The 22852-nt window shown below is 37.7% G+C and overlaps 2 protein-coding genes and 1 long non-coding RNA gene across 3 annotated transcripts; 1 reads left to right on the top strand and 2 right to left on the bottom strand.

Annotated features, from left to right (window-relative positions):
- Positions 1-1919: 1919 nt before the first annotated feature.
- mxra8b (matrix-remodelling associated 8b) lies at positions 1920-17413 on the bottom strand. Its single transcript, XM_017487628.1, has 10 exons — positions 17263-17413; positions 12213-12239; positions 10731-11033; positions 10543-10644; positions 9492-9986; positions 5989-6147; positions 5837-5867; positions 4812-4879; positions 3581-3658; positions 1920-2958 (listed from the first exon to the last, which is right to left on the bottom strand). Exons 1-10 carry the CDS (start codon positions 17309-17311, stop codon positions 2933-2935), a joined length of 1338 nt encoding a protein of 445 aa, XP_017343117.1. The 5' UTR covers positions 17312-17413; the 3' UTR covers positions 1920-2932.
- On the top strand, positions 6307-10882 carry LOC128635097 (uncharacterized). The gene is made up of 2 exons (XR_008397959.1): positions 6307-6533; positions 7531-10882. It is a non-coding gene; the product is annotated as an uncharacterized LOC128635097 (long non-coding RNA).
- Positions 17414-17891: 478 nt separating the features above from the next.
- Positions 17892-22114, bottom strand: aurkaip1 (aurora kinase A interacting protein 1). The gene is made up of 4 exons (XM_017487629.2): positions 21965-22114; positions 21529-21630; positions 20981-21444; positions 17892-18166 (listed from the first exon to the last, which is right to left on the bottom strand). Exons 2-4 carry the CDS (start codon positions 21578-21580, stop codon positions 18053-18055), a joined length of 630 nt encoding a protein of 209 aa, XP_017343118.1. The 5' UTR covers positions 21581-21630; positions 21965-22114; the 3' UTR covers positions 17892-18052.
- Positions 22115-22852: the final 738 nt, after the last annotated feature.

The following is a 22852-nucleotide window of genomic DNA, read 5'->3' on the forward strand; positions in this document are numbered from 1 at the left end:
AAAGGTCGACTGAATAGACAACATACACTATATGGCCAAAAGTCTGTGGACACCTGACCATACATCCATCCATTTTCCATAACACTTAACCTACACAGAGTCGCATGTGAGCCTGGAGCTTATCCCAGGGAACTCCCAGGGCACAATCACACACATTCATACACTATGGACAATTTACAGCACCTGCATAAAACAGGAAGGGTTTCTTGTCTGTAACTATATTTAAACAGCAGGGAGCAGCACTGACACACATTACACTCTGCACACATCCAGACTGCTGTTCTGAAATGACATAAAATGCCATCACAGCAGAAAATCTCTTAATCAGAGAATGTCTAATATCACTGCTGTGTGAATACAGAAAAAAATTATTCTAGTAAATCTTGGGTTCCATTTAATTCAAATAAATTTCACAGACTTCATCAGTAAAGATTTCTTTTATTTTTATATTTAAGTATTAACGTTATTATAATAATGTGTGTAATAAAATTCACTCTCTTTGTTTGGATATTATTGTGACCAGTCTGAACCTAGGTTAAATATATATATATTATTTTTTTTGATTATTGCCCATACTCCTGAAAAACAAAATCATGGTAACATGTTACAACCTGAAACTGAAATGGACTTACTGGGCTCATTGCACAAACACTCCTGCATTCTTATTAATACTGTTCCTGCATTTCCGGTTCTTTCTCTACACTCACAATGGCAGTATATTACAGTTGGTCTCCGCAAGAACTCCAGAAGACAAATGTCAATGACCTTTTTTTTTAAGCCTACTTGCAATGTCTCTTATATCAAACTTAAGAAAGGCTTCAAACTGTATGCTTCCTCATGCATGCACAATTACAAAGGTAAGAAAATATATATTTTATATATAACTCAACTTCTTTAAATGTAGGTATAATATTCAGAGAAACATGAAGGACAAATTGTGGTCTCACTTTACTGACAAATGTAAACACTGCTAGTGGAAATGCATGAACAGCACTACTTCAAAATAGAAATGTGTCATAGCACTGAACGCATGCCGTCCTTTGGGGGTATAAGTCGTGAATTTATAACAATTCATTTAGCTTCTCTGATTAATGTCCTTACCAGGTCACTGACTTTTGGTTGATGGCTCCGTCTAGGCAGAGTCACGGTTTGTGCAATATTCTTTCCATTTTTTAAATAATCTGTGAACTCTATTCAACTAATTATATGACTTATAATGGCAACTGGTTGCACGAGAACTAATTTAGGGGATTCAGAGTGAATGGGGGTGAATACTTATGCGCTAGCAACTTTTATGTTTTTATTTGTAAATAAATTTTGCAGGCTGTATGTACTCAGCAAAAAAAGAAACGTACCTTTTTCAGGAGACAGTATTTTAAAGATAATTTAGTAAAATCCAAATAAGCTTTACAGCTCTTTATCAAAAAAGGTTTAAACAATGTTTTTCATGCTTGTTCAATGAACCATAAAAATTATTGCACATGCACCTGTAACAGTTCACAGGCAGTAGGCAATTAAGGTCACAGCTACAATAACATAGGGCACTAAAGAGACCTTTCTACTGACTCTGAAAAACACCAGAATAAAGATGTCTAGGGTTCCTGCTCACCTGTGTGAACATTCCATAGGCCTACTGCAGGGAGGCATGAGGACTACAGATGTGGCTGGAAATAAAAGCACTTGAATTTTTTTTTTTTTTTTTGCTGAGTATATATATTTTCCTCCACTTCAACATTATGGATACTTTGTGTAGATTCATTACATTACATACAATCCCAATTAAGTCCATTTCAGTTCCAGGTACTACTATAAAATGTGGAAATGTTCAGAGGGGGTGAATGCTTATGCAAGGCACTGTAGGTGCATGAAAATGAAGTGACATTGCCAGCATTAACGGCATAAAGACTAACTCAAGCGGATTCCTTCAAAAATGTAGTTTATTAAAGTCGAATGCCATATTTTGCGTACAAAGATTTTCATACCAGTAGAATCTGCTCTGCCTCTTTGTAGCCATTTCAGTTTCAATGCTGTTTCCTAAAAGCATCGCATAATAAAGCTGTAACGTCACCTAAGACCTTATGAGTCAGTGTGTTGTTTGTCAAAAGCCCAAAACTGAGTCATCAAGATCAGCGTCGTATGAGATCGTAATTGCAAACCTGGGCCATACTAAGAGAAAATAAATGTAATAAATGCAAACTAAATATGTATAGCTTTCTCAAGTCTGCATAATGCACATTTCTAGGCATAATTATAAAATAGAATGACAATTCTCTCTGTGTGTCAAGCTCATGTGGCAGGATAGCAAAACTGCTGTGCACATAAACAATCAAACTAAATAAAGACGAACTACCAAAAGGCTTGGAAAATAGCACTAACAGTTAAACAGAATATTTATGTACATATATGAAGGAGACAAGAGAAGTTCATACCACTTACGTAAGTACATAATCTTGTGGTTTATAGCCCTGGTACCACAAATAGTTAACTTCCTGAGTGTTTCTTAATCATGTAATTTGGTTTCAGTAAAAGCATCCAATGCGTTTCTTCTGGAAAGTTCCATCAGGTGAGCTCATTTTAGCAGGGCAAAACTGTTTAGTGAAACTGCCATCAGTATCGATTTACCTTACTGTTTTCACTGCATTAGTTTTCGCTTGTTATAACAGATTAGAATTACAGCACACTATATTTATAATATAAAATGTTGACTACTGACCTTTAAATGACACTACACAAATGACATTTACTTCAAGGAAAATGTTTTCGCACAGATCACTGCAAATCATTACATTAGAAACAGACATACTACAAGCATGTGGGTTTTTAGAGTTGGAGAGTCTCCTGTTAACTGTACAGTAAAGCTCCATTGTGTACTCATGCAGTCTTCCTGAATCCTGTAGCACATGCCCTGGACCAGCCAGCAGCCTGCCATCAGTTACTTCTTTGAAAATTTCTCCATTTCTAGTAAAGAAAGAGAAACTGAATGTGAGAGAAAGAAATTGCACTGTTATTTATCAACAACTGACCTTAAATTACAGTCCACTCTGAAAGCACTGCAACTGCAAGGCCAATTCTATTGTTTACGCTATACATTTTAGACGTTTGGGTTTGAGATCAAAAGATTAACATGATACGATAGCGCAGAATTTCAGCTTTCATATCCTCATATTTACATCTAGATGTGTTAAACAACATAGAACATGGCACCTTTTGTTTGAACCCAATTTTTTTTTCAAGTGTTCAAAAATATTGGAACATGCGACAGGTAGATGTTTCTTGCTGCCCAGTTGTGCCCTGTTAAAGTGATTATTAAAAGAATGAATTCGTTTAAAAAATAAGAATTCATTATCTCTGAATGTCTACTCTTGGTGTGAGCCCTACGTTTCACCTGTGAAGATTGCATTTGTTGTTAAAAAGTATAAATAAACATGAAGACCAGAGAGCTGTCTATGGGAGAAAAGCCTTCTGATCTATCGTCTCATATTCATCTTTTGCGCTCAAACCCAAATGTCTTCAGTGTATAGCGAAAACAATAGAATTGGCCTTGTTGTTCCAATACTTTCGGGCAGGACTGTATAGTCACCTCTGTTGAGATCGATCTCTTTTGGGGCAAAATAGTTGTTCATCTCCACCCTCTCTTTCATTATGTTGTTCTTGTAGTCTGAAAAAAGAGCAGTAGAAAGAACCCCTATTTACAGACCAACATATAAAAGAACTATTTGCACTATACTTACTAAAAATGTTATTTAATAACTTTGCCCAAGTTGTTAGCTTAGCTAGACATTATATCTCAAGCAAAACAAAAACTTGGATAACAAGCAAATTAATATTTGTCTTTGTCTAGGGTTAGTCTATTATGTTATGTAATTAAACCAAGCACTAGAAAGTTAGCTAACATGAAGGTATGTCATTGTGAATATAATACTAGCCATGGTCGCTAGCAGGGTAGATAACACTGGGCTTGTTATTATATTTGGTATGCCAGTAGCTAGTGTCACTACAAAGTTAGGTAACATTAGGCAAACTACAGTATTGTACTGTGTTAGTAGCCAAGTGCAGTAATAAGTGCCGTTTTCCTTTCAATCAAATTCCATGTAATAAGAATACTACTGTAGAATCCCAATATCAATACAGATACTTTGAAAAATACGCATAAAAAATAGGGGAAATTTGTTATTTATACACTGCAAACATTGGTATGGAGAATTATATGTGAAAAAACATATTTGAACCTGTTCAAATTTAGGACCTATTTAAATAAGTCAATACCCAAAGGTATAAATATTCTGCATTTGGCTAGAGGTCATAACTTATTATTCCTGACCTCGAACCAGTAAAAACCAAAGAAAACGGCCAGCTGGATTGGAAATTCTTACTTGGGAGTTCTGGATGGTCTCCACAACATTCAGACATCAAATCATACAACATCGCACAACATCAGCAGTAAACAAAATAGAACTTATTAACTTTAAATAAGTTATACTGTATACAGAAGTATTTGCTTTAGATCAATGAACATACAGACATATTAGGTTGTTAAATCTATAACAGTGACTATACAGATAGCTGTTTTGAGGTCATCACAGGTAGCTGGCTAGCTTGCTGCTAACAAAAGTCAAACATGGATGCAACCATGTTTTTTCCCCACTTTGTAGCTCGACTGCATGCAGGTCGAAAATTTCCGAGCTCTGACTCCCCACTTCCGAGGCAAGTCAAATGCAGCCTTTCTAATTTCACCCTGGCACAAGTAGCCTACGTCTAAAAATAAATAAAATGTGTAGTCATTTCTTTTTTAAATGTTGAGATGTTTTTACCAAGCCGGACTTCCTGATTGAAGGGTCTTAGTTCAGTAGCTTGCATTTCAATTTCCATCCTGTGACTCCTGTTCAAAACACATGTACGTTAAGAAATTTGCATGGTACATGATATAAACAAAAAATGCTCTTTATTATGCAGTACATGCACAATGTACATTATGTACAGTACTGTGATAAATAATATCTGCAATACACTTATATTTACAATACATTTATATCACAGCACTGTCAACAGTTCCGGATTCTGCTTGGTGAGAATGTGTTGATTAATTTTCTAAAAAAATAATAATAATAATTTAACACAGCTCTGATAATAGTGGCAGCTTGCCTTGTTCTAATACATTATCGTTTCTACAGTATAAGCTTACCTATGGACTTGTATGAGATTTAAAATGTATGTAATTATTGATACGGTGGTTGGTGGTAAATTTTCTGTGAGATGTTTATTTAGCATTTCTGGAAGTAGTCTCCAGTGTCAGAGCTTTGTAACAGTCAAAGGTGAAGTTTTCTGATACTGGAGGGAAGAGAAGAGGTTTATGGCTGCTATAACACAAGTGAGAACAGGGATTATCTTGTTTTGTGGACGTTCCACTATAAACATATAGAAAAATATATGTGGTTCAACGGTTAAGGTTCTGGGTTACTGATCAGAAGGTTGGGGGTTCAAGCCCCAGCACTGCCAAGCTGCCACTGTTGGGCCCTTGAGCAAGGCCTTTAACCCTCTCTGCTCCAGAGGTGCTGTAACATGGCTGACCCTGCGCTCTGACCCCAACTTACTAACAAGCTGGGATATGTGAAGAAAAGAATTTCACTGTGCTGTAATGTACGTGACAAATAAAGGCTTCTTCTTCTGTTATTGGAAAATAAGCAACTTTGTTTATGGTGGGTCACATCACACCAAAACGTTGTTGATTTTTTTTTCTGTAACAGCACACCCCATGATCTTTTATTCCTTACAGAAAGAAATCCCAAATATAATCCAGTAATTATCGAGCAAAATGATTCAGCTTTTAGCTCCTCACCGGTCAGCCCTCCGAATGTCATACTCCAGCCCTGAAAAAACAGTAGCGGTAGTAGTTGCTGTTTAGAATAAGCCTTGAAGATATGGCCCACTTTTATGTGGGCTTACAAATGAACAATACTTAGCCAACCAAAGTATAAATCATGACACTACCTTTCTTTTTGCAGTGTCTTGTGGTCATGATGATTCCTATGAGCATGAGCAGTAGCAGCAGGAAGAAAGCCAGGATATAACCAGTCTGGTGAAAAAGGTGAGTCTGGCTCTCAGGCAGGATGACATTAAACACATGTGAGACTTCCACGTTGTTTATATCTGCACCAGAGAGGAATAAGTCATGTAGTACAGTCAATATAATTACGATCATTGTCAAATGAGCTCTAGAAACACTTAGATATAGAAGATCATAAAAGACTGTTGTGGTTCAGTTGCATTCTACAGATCAAAGTTGAATTATCCTGTCTCTTTAACAGCTACAGCGTGCAAGTGGTTTGTTTTTCCCCTTCTTGCGCATGCCAGCAAGCAAAAAGCAGGGAGGAGCTGGATTTCATGTCAAAATGACTCTGAGGCAAAATGAGTTCCAGACATGATCTCATGCAGCTGCAATGAAGAAGAAAACATACGGCCCAGCAAAGCGGGGGAGACAGGAGGAAAGAGGAGAAGGAGGAGGGAAGTGTTGTTTGTGGTCAGCCAGTCTGTAGGTCTGTTCTCCATTTACTTCTTGCCATTCACAATAATTGAAAAGTCAGATTTTATGTCATTGATCACTTTGCCATTCATTTGTATTATTTCATGCAAATAAACTTTTTTATTTATATATAAAAAGAATTTGAAGCACACAAATCCATCCACAAAAATGAGGGCTTGAGTCACGTGACCTGATTTTGACCGAATTTGAGTCAGGATTTGATCAGACTTGACTCAACGAATTAAAAAAAAAAAAAGACAACTGAACTTGCAACTGAAATTTGACTTCAATCCTTTGGCTTGGACTTGGTCATATGACTCAAAAACACCACCCAGTTGGAAAGCAGAGAAATAAAGTATGTGCAGGCAAGACATACGGATTAATAGCTTCAATAACAAACAAGTAATGTGTTTAAAAACTTTTATAACACAGCGCTGTCGAATTAGTGAATAAGAAAGTATGGATTCATTTTCTAGAACAGCATGACATTAATGATAGGTCAATATTAAGGGGCTCATTGTAATGCATAATCTTTTCTATAGGAACAGCTCAATTGTTCTATAGGAACAATTAAGAAAACATGTTGTTTTTACCAAAGAAAAATGTACTCTGTAAAGCGACTATAAGTTCTCTGCAAGGAGTTATTAGAGTCTCCAGTGTCAGCGATTTATAAAATTTCCACTATGGGAGAGTATTCAGGGTACAGGAGTTTGCACTTTCTGGTTATGCAGTAAAATGGCATGATGCGTTTTTTGTCTGATTAGCATCAAGATAGAGCAAAAAAGAGATAACTTGTCTCAAAGACATTTGAAAACATAAAATATACAACTATAAACTATATATAACTACAACTATAAACTATAGATATATAATATTCCATTTATATAAACATACAGTATAGTATATGTTTATATAAATGTAATATAATACTATTACTTTGCTGGTGTGAAACGCATTCTAACTTATTTATGATTTTAAGTCCTCACTTACAACTTATCTGTCTTTATTAGGATTTGAGTGTTAAGACTTGAGGCTGACTTGTTTTGCAAGACAATTACTTGTTCCCGCCTCTGCGAACGCTGTGCTCTTAAAAGTGCGTAGTGCCAAGTCAGCAAGTCTCCGTAAATACTAAGAGTGAGTTTAATGGTGAGTAACGATTAAGTCAGCTTTTGGAAGCATTCATTACTATCATTATGTGTTATTCTTTACTCATGAATCACATTATTACCATAACCATGTGTGTTATCTGAATTTTAGGGGCTTTTTAATATTTAGAAGGAGCTTATTCATATTTGAAGGTATGCAACCCAAAAAAACCCCAGCAGACTAAGACTAAGGAGCACCAAAACCTCCAGAAGATGTTCACCTTTCTTTACTTAGACAGGAATGCAGGGAAAAATGCGTCTCAGACGAGACGAGATGTGAATCTCACCGAAACAACCAGCCTACTTTGATGGCACTGCTAGCCAGATGTTGTACAGATGTAGAAAACTTAAATTTCCACACCAAGTTACAGATTCGCCACAGCAAGACTGTGTGATACTGTCATAGACCACAAGGCTAAATTCGCATTACTTACTCTGAAAGTAAAAGTTTATTGCTCCGCGCTGCAGAGCGAGTTCAGACATTCCTTAAGCGATGAAACATTTGTCTTCGGCAAACCTTTATCTTACATGAGCTTTTCATATTCAATATTCAATATAAAGCCAAAGCCAAAAACAAAACAAACAAAAACAGTCTTCCACAGCCTTTGTCTTATTTTAGAAAATGAATGACTTAATAGTAGTAGATTTTGTTTTTAAAGGAGGAAATAATTTTCGGACATGAAATAATAAAAATGCCAAAAAATCTTTTCATGTCGGTAAAAAGGCATTCCAGTTCACATGTCACAGTCCGTCAATCACTAAAGCCAGACAGGACTGAGAAATAAAACACAGGAATTCATTAGTTGCGGAAATGGCCACAAGCACTTTGAAGCTCTGTAATGAGACACGGAGCATGCACAATCTCGATAATTACTATGCAGCTACACAAATTCCAAACAGTGTATTCCACAGGGAAATTGGGTAGCAATGCTACATGCTCACATTTTCATTAACAGTGTACTATTATTTCAAAATGTTGTCACTGTGTGTTTCTTACTCTAGTTTCTCCGAGTTAACACTATAAGACACCTGACCAATTACACCCATATATGCTTTATGAACAACCCATTCCAGATTTAGTACACACTTTCTATTACAATCTATCTCTACTCTTCTGGGAAGGTTATGCACTAGATTTTGGAGTGTGGTTGTGTGGATTTTCTCACTGAGCCACAAGAGCGAGGTCAGGAACTGATGGCAGGTGAGGAGGCTTGGGGCACAGTTGGCATTCCAATTCATCCCAAAGGTGAGTTCTTTCACTCCAACCTTGGCAAACCATGTTTTTATGGACCTCAATTTGTGCACAGGGGCATTGTCATGTTGGAACAGGTTTGGGCCTCTTAGTTCCAGTGAAGGGAAATTGCAACGCGTACAAAGACATTAAAGACAACTGTGTGCTTCAAACTTGCTGGCAACAGTTTGAGGAAGGGTAATGGTCAGATGCCGACAAACTTTTGACCATATAGTGTATCTGTGTATGGACTCTCTACCTATCATCCTCAAAAAATATGGTGTGCCATCTATGACTATCGGAAGCAAAAATTAGGCATGGTCTCTGTACCCGTCAGTCCCAAAAATGAGGCGTGGCTATGGAGTCTGTCAGGTGTAATGAAGGAAGTGTGGCCTCCCAATCCATAAAGCTCTAAATTGCACTTATATTAATTAAAATTAAATATTATATCATAATTTTATTGCAAAACATTGCTACTTTGTGTCATATTGTTGTTTAAATGCATTCATTCTGACTTTTTCTGTATTATTTTGGTAAGACCAAAAAGACTTAACATATAAAAAGGTACTGACTGCAACAATAAATGTTAAATCACCCGGGTCATTATCCTTGTCTTCTGGCTTTTGTGTGGTTTCAGTATGAGCAAGTTGAGTGGTCTGAGCCTCAGTAGGGGCAGCTACAGGCGGCAGAGGAGGCTCCACGATCACCCGGAAGATGCGTCTCTCGTGCAGGCCGCAGTAGTGATGGTGCAGATGGCAGGAGTATAGACCTTTATCAGATGGCTGAATGTCATTAATTGTGAGGGAGAAATCCCCCATGCTGAAGGCATCATCTGCGATGAGCATCTTGCTGAGGTACAATGGCCTGTACTCCCGCTTCTCTCCAGAGGCGTACAGATCGAGAAGCCGGTCTGCCTGGTGATGCCTCACCCCCGGACCCTGAAAGTCCCAGTGCACAACCTGCTGCTGGTCTTCTTGGAGCCCTCCCCTCCAAAGAGGGCGTCGGTTTATACAAGGCAAGACCACGCTGCTGCCCTCCAACACCACAAAGACAGACTTCTCCCCATTCCATACACGCCTCTCCTTACGTGCTGCAGGACAGAAGTTTAAGACGAGGAGTTATTGCAACATATAATATATTTATTCAGCAAATAATACGAGTGAGGTTTTTTATATGTTCCTAGCCACCAGTGTTCAAAAGAATGTTGAACTTGACCATGATAAATATGAATGCAAATACCAGAAATTCAGAAGAAAAAATGCTAAAAAAAAATATCGCAGGTTTATAAACTGCCATAGTGATAAAATGATGAGGTAATAAACTGTGATGGAAACAGAACAGCAGAAAGATGAGTACATAGCAAGTTTGTGTTCCTGTCGATTTGGGTCTAGTTACTTGACTACTGAGTGCTGCATAACAGCAGTTAGTGTAAATACACAATGTTTCACACTGCTCTATTAATGAGCTTGCTGGAATTCACATTAAACTTACAAAACATTTGGTTCTAAATTTGCCCAGGCTTTCATGTAATTTTGTGATGGCTTATAGATTTATAACACAGTAATAAGCTGGACTTCACTACTTAACAGACAACAAAGAATATAAAAGTACAACGTAAATAATACACTAAATAGAATAGAACGTACGTGACTTGGTGACGTTTAACTGGATTTGAATGGATTGGTCGATCTTGCAGTAATGGTGATGCAGGTTGCAAGTATAGATGCCTTTATCGTTCATATCAACATCTGCACACAATCGAACAAAATCGCAACAACTTTAGTGAGGACAAAAATATAACGTCAACCACTTTGCAGAATCAGGAGGATCATACTATGGATGGTGAGAGAGAAGTTGCCATCATCAAATGCTTCTTTGGAGACAGTGACCCGGCCCTTGTTGTAGGCGTTATAGACACGCTCCGGCCCTCCTGAGAACATGTCTAGAACACGCTCAACTGTGTAATCAGGGCGGTTGCGGTTCAGGTCCCAGTGCACCACACGTTGCCGATCCCGAAGATGGTCCTGCCTCCACACAATTTTCTGGTTATGACATGGCAGAACGACCCTTGACCCCGCAGAAACTGTGATGTTCTTTGCCTCCACCACAATGCTCTGCGTGCTGACTTGGGCCCACACTACAACACAACAAATGTAAATTCTTTAATCTGTTTGGATTCATTTTGTTTTGAAGCTACTACACTCACCATCCACTTTAATAGGAACACCTGTGCATTTATACAGTCATCCAATCAGCCAATCATGTGGCAGCATTGCAGTGCATAAAATCATGCAGATACAGCTCAAGAGCTTCAGTTATAGTTCACATCAAACATCAGAATGGGGGAAAGTGTGATCTCTGTGACTTTAACCATGGTGTGGTTGTTGGCACCAGATGGGCTGGTTTGAGTATTTTAGAAACTGCTAATCTCCTGAGATTTTCACACACAGCAGACTTTAGAGTTTACACAGAATGGTGCAAAAAAAAAAAAAAAAAACATCCTGTGAGCAGAGGGTCTGCAGTCTGAAACACCTCGTTGATGAGGGAGACCAGAGGAGAATGATCGGACTGGTCTGAGCCGATAGGAAGTCTGTAGTAACTTGAATAATCACTCTTTACAACCGTGCTGAGCAGAAAAGCATCTCCGCATGCACAAAACATTAAACCTTGAGGTGGATGTGCTACAACAGCAGAAGACCACATCAGGTTTGGGTGCTGTGCCCTTGATAGCCTCAAATTCCTGTGTTTTTCCTAACAGGAGTGGAACCTGATGTGGTTTTCTGGTGTTGTAGCCCATCCACCTCAAGGTTTGATGCTTTGTGCTTGCTGAGATGCTTTTTTTGCCCAGCCCGGATGTAAAGAGTAATTGTAGGAGTTACTATATCCTTCCTGGCAACTCAAACCAATGTGGCCATTTTCCTCTTACCTCTCTAATCAACAAGGCATTTCCACTCACAGAACTGTCACTCACACAATATTTTTGCTTTTCACACCATTCTGTGTAAACTCTAAAGACTGTTGTGTGTGTGAATCCCAGGAGATCAGCAGTTTCTGAAATACTCAAACCAGCCCATCTGGCACCAACAACCATGCCATGATCAAAGTCAAAGAGATCACACTTTTTCTTCATTCTGATGTTTGATCTGAACATTAACTGAAGCTCTTGACCTGTATCTGCATAATGTTACACATTGTGCTGCAGCCACTTGACTGGCTAATTGGATATATCTGCATAAAAGGTGTACATGTGTTCCTATTAAAGTGGGCAGTGAGTGTATATGTATATACTGATGATTTAGGCTGGTTAATTTCTTACCATGTGGTGGGAGAAAACCAGCAGCCACTGAAATGCAAACAAAATCCAATTATTAGATTTATTTTCAAAGGAATTTGATGGTATCTGTTATATAAAGAACATCACATTTAAATCAAATACGAAGAACAGATATGAACATAACAGCGCCATTCTGTATTACGACTGTTCTTCAACTCTCAGGGCCTTTTGTGCTTTTACGAGTGTGTACTTGCAGCTGGACTGTGCACTTTATTCCAACCACATAGTATAAGCACTATTGCATCTGCTGTTTGCTGAACGGCGCACACACTGTGAACCACAGAGGAGATAATCATCTTCAGTTTATGAACAGATCCTCAATACCGTCAACAATCACTAAAAGTGAAGCGGACAACTGCTGAGGCAGGACTTCTAGTCAATCAAATCAAATAAAAAAGAGTCACATGACTGCACGAGATTGTTCTTAAGTGGTGAATTATTGGAACTAAAGGATTTGTTCATTATTATGATTAGAAACATGTGTGTTATTGGCATAATCTAGATGAGCACACCAATCAGACTGAGGAATGTACTGAGAGATGAAGACCAAACCCATGTAATCTCAGACTTTATAAGACCAGGTGGTTTAGGAATCATGACAAGCTATAAAACAGATACAACAGCTGCGAGATATTATTCTTTATTTCATGTCTATTTTAAACCTTGGAGAAAACGCTGGGAGAACAACAAACTTTCCATGTTCAATTGATTCACTGTGAAAACAACCAAACATTGGAACACCAAATGGAGTCAAATATTGTTTTTAACAATGTTTTAAGAATATATTTCACTTTAAAACTCGTGGATATTTTTATACAAATGTCATGCAAAGATCTTAGGTTTTAGGTCTGTGTGATGTTTATGACTTTTGCAGAATTTTTATACGTTGTTAAATCAAATAATACATTAAGCAATCACTACTGTTCCACTGTCTGGGATCATGGGCACAGAATTACCCAAACAAGACAGTTGAAGATTAGGGGGGAAAACACCTGGTCTTTTTCCAGTCTTCAGCTGTCCAGTTTGTGTGAGTCTGTGCCCATGATAGTCTCAGATTCCTGTTCTTGGCTGACAGGAGTGGAACCTGATGTGGTCTTCTGCTGTTGTAGCACATCCACCTCAAGATTCGATGTTTTGTGCATGCTGAGATGCTTTTCTGCTCACCACGGTTAAAGAGTGTTTATTCAGGTTACTATAAACTTCCTGGCAATTGAAACCAGTTTCCCCTCTGATCTCTCTCATCAACAAGGGGTTTCAGCCTGCAGACCTTCTGGTTACAGGATGTTTTTTTGGTTTTTTTCGCACCATTCAGCAATCATGCCATGGCTAAGTTCACAGAGATCACACTTTTCCCCCCATTGTGATGTTTGATGTGAACATTAACTGAAGCTCTTGACCAGCATCTGCATGACTTAATGCATTGTGCTGCTGGAACTTGATTGGCTACTTGGATATCTGCATAAATAAGCAGGTGTACAAGTGTTCCGATTAAAGTGTGTAATGCCACATAACTAGATTGGAAATGTATGAAACCACATTAAATCTATAAAAACCATTCCTCCCAAAATCTTTCTTTTTCTATATTCATAAGTTTCTAGATGATCTGCATTCATGAAATTTGACTTGTTCATTCATGTCCCTATTTCAAATGATATGTTAGAGAAATTGCCAATTTTTTTCAACATTGTTTGGGTTTAAGTTTCTGAAAAATTACCAAAATAAAAATATATTTTTCATAGCCCATGGTGTTTTCTTGAGACATTTTCCCTCAAACTATTCTCTTGAGAGGATCTTCACCGTGAAATAGAAATGTTGTTTCTAACATCATCCAAAGACTAGAATTTTGGTATAAAAATGTATGCATACCTAATTATATGAAGCCTCATTTATAAATAAACGTAATTTATTGAAAATTTTCCCATACAATAAAATACAAAAACTGTTTGAGACATCCATTTTTTAATGATCACATTCATATGTAATGTCTAGCCTTAAGAATTTTTTGACCATTGTTTCAAAAGGCTTTTGCACAATGCTCTGTACCAAATAAGCCAACTCATCTCAGAGGCAGCAAATGGAGACAAAAATATTAATTGGGTACAAAGGTATTAGTATCTACACTCCTACAGATACACATTAATCAACCCTAAAGACACAACTGCACAAAAGGACAGAAACAGAGAGACAGAAATCCAAGCTACAGTCAGTGCCACGCTGCCTGGAAGAATGAAAGCACACTTCCTGCACTTCCCATAAAAGCAGGAATCTTTGTCACCACTGAGCCTGAGGCTTGGACTCGGCTGGAAAGCACAGTGTGGCCAATGAAGGTAATACACACCAGTACACCCTATAATTTTCTTTGTGAATGTGCCACCCTGAAACCATACCTTGCAAGGAAGCAATGCTTGGCGAATAATGACTTAACAATGTGTCTGAAAATTGCCACATAGAAGCGTAGAATTAACTGTGATGAGTCAGAAAACTTAACACGGTACTTTCCCAAACTACTGCTAAACTACTGCTGAACAGCATTAAACAAGCAGTGATTATGACAATGTGCTTAGTCAACCATCTTCACAGGCTTTTTTATGTAACATGTTCTTTCCTATTTAGTTTACTTTAAAAAGCAAGAATATCGGCAATGCATCATATGATGAGTCCCACTACATACAGTAACACAGAAAAGGAAGGAATATTCAATGAGGATGTATCTATACACAATGTAGCTTTAGCGGCATCACATAATTCAACTATTCATTTATAAATCTTCCATCCATAATCAGTTTGTCTAATCCAAAATTTCTCTGTCTGGGGATTAATAAAGTATTCTCTTATCTTATCTTGATTTGGAAATGTTACATTCCTTTAAATATCATATCATCATCTACTGGGGAGGAATCAGGAAGCAGTAACCACATTCTTAATGAATTTTGCGAGAACTTACTTACAAGAATGTGGATAGTTAGAAAAGGAAACTGAATATAAATTATATTTTTAAAAAATTCCAAATAGTGTGTTCCACCAAATTTTAAATACCTTTTTATGTGGAAGTATTGTTTATACTTTTAAACAGTTTTGAAAGTTTTAAACACAACTACATTTCCGCTCAAAAACAGACAAATGTTCAGTTTAGTCAATGGAAATATCAGAGGAAGGAAAAAACAATTCTCACCAGATCTACTCAGTTGTAAAGCATGAAACCGGTTAAAAAGACAAACGTGTTAGCTGAGTAGCTAGCATTTTATTCTTCTTGTACCTGCTGACAACATTTTATGCTCATAATTAGGCATACTACCCTGACACACACGGTCATTCATGTATGCATATATACATATTGTAATTTAACATGTATATATGTTTCACCCAGAGACATGGATATAGTGTACCTATAAATATGTTCAAAGATAAATAAAGAGATCATAATTTAATTTGGAAAGTAATGTTTTAAAAGTGCACATACATTACACAAAAACACACACACACACACACACACACTAGGTAAAAGAGACAAAAATTGTACGCCTGAGGATTGCACCTCAGCAACAAAGAGAGTGGCAGTTTCTTCTGAGAGTGTATGATATTTGCATTACTTAATTTAAGTCTCTGAAAATAAGCTTTCTTTCTTAGATAAAAAAGCAAAAACAGAAGGACTGTCTGAGGTTGAAGTCAGTGACCGGTAATGTATCTGTTTGTGTTTGTGTGTGTGTGTGTGTATGCATGGAGACAAACTGTTATTTGTTCCTCTAACATTTCACAGAGTGTCTTTGCACAAAGTCAACATCCCTTCGTAGAAGGCGGCCCAGGCTGATTCAGGCTCTGCTTCTGCTCCTTACAATAAAACTCTCAGCACCAAACATGCTGACGCTGTACTTTTCCTTACGACTGACAAAACTAAAACATCCAGTCCGCTCCACAAGAGAGGCCTGACATACTGCAGACTGTACATTCATGCTGATAAATATAAGAAGTAGAGGCTCTACATCCGCTCAGCAGGCACAGATTTAATCACAGGCCTGGGCTGTAACTAGTACTGTTCATCATACATAAACACACCAGCACCACACTAATAGCTCCAGGGTGAAGAGGATAGATGATTAGACAAATAATTTATTTAGAAGACAAAAATATTTGACCCTTTATTTATACACATCTTTTTTTTTATCGTTTTTTTGTTTTTACTTAAAATTGAATGATATATGAACTTTGATTCTGTCCAAATATCAGATATTTAAAAGTAAATGGATTGTCCATGAGTAAAAAAAAAAAAGAGGCTCAAACAGTAAGCATGCAAATGATAATAATAATAATTATAAGAATCTTCCAATGTCCAAAATTTTTTGCATTGAGGTCTAAGCTTTGAAGACAAAATTTTCAAACATATCTCTGAGCATACAAAATGTACACAGTTAAGGACTGTTGCATGTTGCAATGAGGTAAAATAATAATAATAATAATAATAATAATAATAATAATAATTCTTCCTAAAAAAAAAAAGATTTAAAACGTTTAAAAAAAAAAAGTTGTTTTTTTAATGTAGAAATTTAGTAAAGACTGAGAACAACAAATAGTCTAGAGAGCTACAGAAGTTTACATTAATTTACAGTAATGCTCTCAAGTGATTTGGAGGAGATCTTATATTTTCCTAAAATATAAAAGAGCCTTAAACTGACTGTCCATAAGTGGACACTATGCACTGTCTATGAACTCTATGAAAACACAATAGTGAAACATATTAGTCATTATTTAAATGTACTGAAGACAATGAACATCTTTCATGTAAATTGGACATAGGTTAATAGAAATAATACTGATGCTAAATCTGCTAAAAACTAAACTAAAATGTAATTCATGTTCATATAAATCATAAAACAAATAGCCTGTCCTGTTAATATCCAGAAAGGAAAACGTTTGCAGGAGCGTGGAGAGCAGATGGACAACAAAAGAGGGGAAAAAAAAAAACACAAAGTTCATGCAGAAGGGATTCTGTGTTTGTTTGTGAAAAGTTGTAGAGAAGTTAAAAATAGAAACTTACTGAAAAATATCCCCAACATTTCACATAAAACTCGCGCGGAATCCTTCATTATGTACAACAGGTGATGGAGGTTACACTTTTAGACACTGAGCATCACCTGAGAAGTTTTTCTACAGGCGACAACAAAAACCCTGTCGTGTCAGTGTCTGGACCACCAAAGCCCCGCCTCCTTTTTCAGACTCCTCCCCCGTTCCAAACGCCGCCTCACTGTCTCCATCAGTGCACTACATAGGGTGTAAAATAACGGTTTCTACTGCCTACCTAGTGCACCATGTCGCCAATAAGGCGCCATTTGAAACCCAGCTTCTGCCTATGAAACGCTAAACTTTCCCTACCGCCATTTTTGTGATTTTTTCAGTCAGTTGACCTCAAGCTGTTTGTCCTCAAGTGTCCAAATTTAACACTGCCTCTTGAGAATGTACAATATAATACAATTCAAGTAGGTTAATACAATAAGATTACAACATATTATAAACGTATTTTAAAAAATAGTTCATGGTAAACATTACAAACAAACTGTAAACCTGTAGGATTAAAAATGGTGCTCTGGTTCTCTCTAGTGGTTGTTTGAGATGAAAAACAACATGAAGGAAAATACAAAAACAATTATGAAGCAATATAGCACATACTTGAGGTGGTAAAAGTTGTTTATTTCTGTTACAGTATTATATATGAGAAGGATAGTCACAGGTTTCCACCGAGATGTAGCAATGGCAAGTTAATGATCTAAAAAGCAACACCAATCCTAAACAAATATATTATTTTACACAGAGTTTCATTCAGCAGACAATCAGCGGCGCTTTACTTGATGTCTGACGTAGATTTTAGGTGTGGCCCATCCCTCAGGGGCTTTTTTCAGTCCCGCTCGCCTCCAGATTCGCTCAAGATCCTTCTCAAATCTAGACTGAACATGACAAACAGCAAACTGTCAGAAGGTCCTGATGATTTATGGCATTTGGCATGATAAAGCACTCTACAATTAAAAATTTTATGAAATACAGTGCTTCATTTGATTAAACAAATTTCCTTTTCTCAAAATATTTCCCCATTCAATCATATGTTTTAAGAAATGTTAAACCTATTGTATGCGTCTTTGTTTGTTAACAATGAACAAAACAGAATTATTGAGTTTAAAATAATGATTCACAATGGAAAACTTTAAATATTTCTTCAAAGTCAGAGCACACACAGATCAGCCGTAACATTAAAACCACTGACAGGTGATGTGAACATTATCATCATTACAGTGGCACCTGTCAAGGGTGGGATATATTAGGTAGCATGTGAAGTTGATGTGTTGGAAGCAGGAAAAAAGCACAGAAGCATCAGAGTGACTTTGACAAGGGCCAAATTGTGCTGGCTAGACAACTGGGTCAGAGAATCAAAGTGGCCAAAATGGCAGCTCTTGTGGGCTGTTCCCAGTATGCAGTGGTTAGTACCTAACAAAAGCTGTCCAAGGAAGGACAACCGGTGAACCAGTGCCAGGGTCATGGGTGCCCAAGGCTCACTGATGCACGTGGGGAGTACAGGCTAGCCCGTGTGGTCCAATCCCACAAAAGAGCTACTGTAGGACAAACTGCTGAAAAAGTTGATGCTGGCTATGATAGAAAGGTGTCAGAACACACAGTGCATCACAGCTTGCTGTGTATTGGGATGAGAAGCCCATGCTGACCCCTGTCCATCGCCAAAAATGCCTACAATGGGCATGTGAGCATCAGAACTGGACCCTGGAGCAATCGAAGAAGGTGGTCTGGTCTGATGAATCACATTTTCTTTGACATCATGTGGATGGCCGCGTGTGTGTGCGTCACTTACCTGGGGAAGAGATGGCACCAGGATGCACTATGGGAAGAAGACAAGCCCACATGTGATGACAGTGTGATGCTCTGGGCAATGTTCTGCTGGGAATCTTGGGTTCTGGCATTCATGTGTATTTTACTTTGACAAGTACCACCTACCTAAACATTGTTACAGTTCAAATACACCTCTTCATGGCCATGATACTCCCTAAAGGCAGTGGTGTCTTTCAGCAGGATAATGCGACCTGCCACACTGCAAAATGTTCAGGAATGGTTTGAGGAACATTACAATAAAGAGTTTCAGGTATTGACTTGGTCTCCAAATTCCCCAGATCTCACTCTGATCGAGCATCTGTGGGATGTGGACAAACAAGTCTGAGCCATGGAATCCCCATCTACATACCACAGCAAACCTTCAGAGGTCTTATGGAGTCCATGCCTGTTTTGGTGGCACAAGGCAGACCTACACATTATTAGGCAGGTGGTATGGTGGCATTTAATGTTATGGCTGAATGGTGTACATCATTACAAATGTTATATGTCATCAAACTTTAGGCATGAACGGTCTTGATACTATCAGTGTGGTGAAGCCTGCGCTTTAGGAGACACTATATGAAGATGTAAACATGAAGGATACTCCCGAATGCCAACAGTGAACGCGCACACACACACAAAGACGGGAGTGCAACAGAGCTCAATCTCCTGTGAGAGAACGTCGATTTTGCTTACAGAGGTAGCTACAGCTCTGGAAATTAAAGATTTGTGATGGTGACAGAGTTCTGTCAGCAGCATCTCCCTTTTTCTATCTATCTTGAATTTTATAATACAAAAACCCTTTCAACCCTTCAACCCTTTTTGACCAATCGGATGAGAATTCAACAGTGCCAAAAAAACCTAAAGGATTTTGAGTACAAATACATCTGACCCCTTTAGCCTCAATTACTTCTATTTAATTGATGCTTTTGTGCACCCTCTAGTGCCTCAATAATGCACTGCAGCAATCTACATGCAGAGTGTGATGGTTCTAGTTTAGAGAAGTAGTACTGAACAGACTGCAGTACAATAACAGGTATGGGGAATAACACCATGGCACAAGTGTGAAAATTTAACCAGTATTTTGTACATAGCATACGAGAAAGCCTCAAATGTTAATCAAAATACTCAGATGTCAAAACGAAATAGAAAAAGATTACAGTAATCTATCTGTTCAGGTTATATGGTGGGTTAATAAAGCATTCATTATGGCTTATGCACAGGTACTAGTTTCAGTTCTGAAGATGAATATAAAGGAGTAGGCTTCAGTGAATTGTATAGATTTTAGCACAGTGAACCTATGACAAAGTCGTAACTATAGCTTGGCAATATGATGATTGTTGATATTGGGATAATTAAAGTTACAAAACTAGAGGTGAATATTGTGGAAAAGTTCATTTTGTTCCATAATTTACTTCAAAAATGGAATTTAAATACATTTGGGATTCATTACACATAAATGTGAAATACTTCAAGCCTCTTTTGTTTTAATCTTAATGACAGTTCATGGAAATCAAAATCTTCCCGTGAAGATAAAAGTAAGATACAGTGCCCTCCACTAATATTGGCAGAGAGCATCAGCTGAGTGAGGGAACAAACCAATCCACCCCAAGTGTAAATGATGAGTTCCTTAAATCTGCGTAAACAACATTTTTGCACATCAAGGAACAACATATGTAATAACCAAAAAAGCCCCCCACCCCAAAAAAAAAACCCCACAACAAAACAAAACTCAACATCATATTTTATTTATTGCCTAGGCAATGTTTATAAAAAAAAAAGTCTATGGAAGAATACCCCACAATATAAATAAATTCTGTCAAAATCAAAAATTCATTTTGTCAACACATCATCTACATACAGCATATTTCATTAAAAGGACTGACCTGCTTTCTTTTCTGTCTGCGCTCCTTGATCCGCCTCCTCAGGAACTTGGTTCGTTTCAGCAGCTTCTTGTATTTGTGTCTGTTCATCTTCCTTCGCCGGATCTCCAGCACGTTTTTACAGCTCAGCGGTGTGGAGCTCTCGCCATCCTCCAGTACAGGCACAGCTGAGGGAGGCAACACCACAGCCTCCTCTATCAGCTCGCCTTCCTCCAAAGGGACCGGAGCCTCGAGAAGCGGAGGTAGCGAATACCGCAGAGAAAGCCAGCTCTCTAAAGGCGTAAGGGAGAGTTTACGGGGAATGAGGAACTCCTCTAACTCCGGCTCGAGCACTGTCCATAGTTTCGGGGGCTGCTTGTTGTCAGTGGCTGATGTGGAGTATCTTTGTGTATGATTTGTAATAAAGTTGGCAGAACAGCAGTGTTGCACTGCATTGTGTACATACTTGCACTGGTACTGATATGAACCTGTCAGGGAAATAAAGTTACACAGGCATTCAAGTAAGTTTTAAATAAGGAGTAAATCAAGAAAAATACATTCACCACACTTACCAGACAATCTGAAGAACACATTCAGTCGTGGGATTAACCTTGAGACAAACATGACTAGGTCCTATTGCTGGTGCACTCTCATGTGTATCATGTGAGTTCTCCCTTAAATATGAATAAAAATATATGAATAAATCATACTGCAAGACAACACATATAACAAGTAATTAAAGCTTATGAGACTCATAAATATACTATTGTTGCTACACAGCCTAGCAGGTTCAATATAATCAACTGAAAGCAGTTTTGTTCTCTGTTATAGCATGAGTTCCTCGCTTGTTTCCAGGCAGCTGTCTTAGCTGTTAGCCAGCTAGCTTAGGTTCTTAGAAATAATAACAAGGCTCAGGTGTCAAACATAGACTTATGTGATTTATTCCATGCACCAATATAACCCTGCAAGAAATTAATAACTTTGCTTATTTTTCAATTAAGGACTTACTTAAGCGGAGAACTGAATGCACCGCTTCAATGTGACTCCGCACACTTCCGGTCCGCCTCAATACTCTTCCCCTCGTGTTTGTGATGGGCCTGTCATTGGTTCCGGAAACGGGAAAAAAAAGCTAATTACTACATTTTTATCTTGCAAAACCTATAACTATGATTCCGAACGAGTTCTAAGGAAATAGACTGAACAGATATGTGCGTATAAACATAACTAACAGCTTCAGAAAATGTACCCACATTAAATAAAACGAATAATTAACCTTAACAAAAAAAACAAAAAAAAAAACAGGAATGCATACAGTGGGTCAAAATGACCCCTATTGGATTCAATGGTTTTCTCTTATAATTTACTAACTTGTTTATTCATAATATAAGAATATTTGTTTTTCAAAACTGACCTGTCATTATTATTATTATTATTATTATTATTATTATTATTATTATTATTATTATTATTATTATTATTATTATTAAATTACAGCATCCACAGACAAAATGAACCTGACAGGATCACAGAAGCAGTGTGGTGTAAGTCTGTGCTTGCTGTTATGATTGTTGCTATGATAACTGATGTCATGTAACATCTGAGGTCTGAGGCAAATTCTTGGCTCAGACAACTCCCGGGGAGAACATGCAAACTCCACAGACACAGGGCAGAGGTGAAATTCGAACCCAGAACCCTGGAGGTATGAATCAAACGTGCTAACCACTAAGAACAGGGAGAACACGCACAGAAACTCCAGACAGACAGTAACAAGATCTCAGGGACCCAGGAGTTATGAGGCAGCAACTCTATCTGCTGCATCACCATGCCACCCACATATATCTTTCTTTAGTACTTATCAGGAAAATATAGATAGTATTAGAAATCTAGAACAGACAG

This window comes from Ictalurus punctatus, chromosome 15 (assembly GCF_001660625.3).
Source record: "Ictalurus punctatus breed USDA103 chromosome 15, Coco_2.0, whole genome shotgun sequence".
NCBI classification, from domain to species: Eukaryota; Metazoa; Chordata; class Actinopteri; order Siluriformes; family Ictaluridae; genus Ictalurus; species Ictalurus punctatus.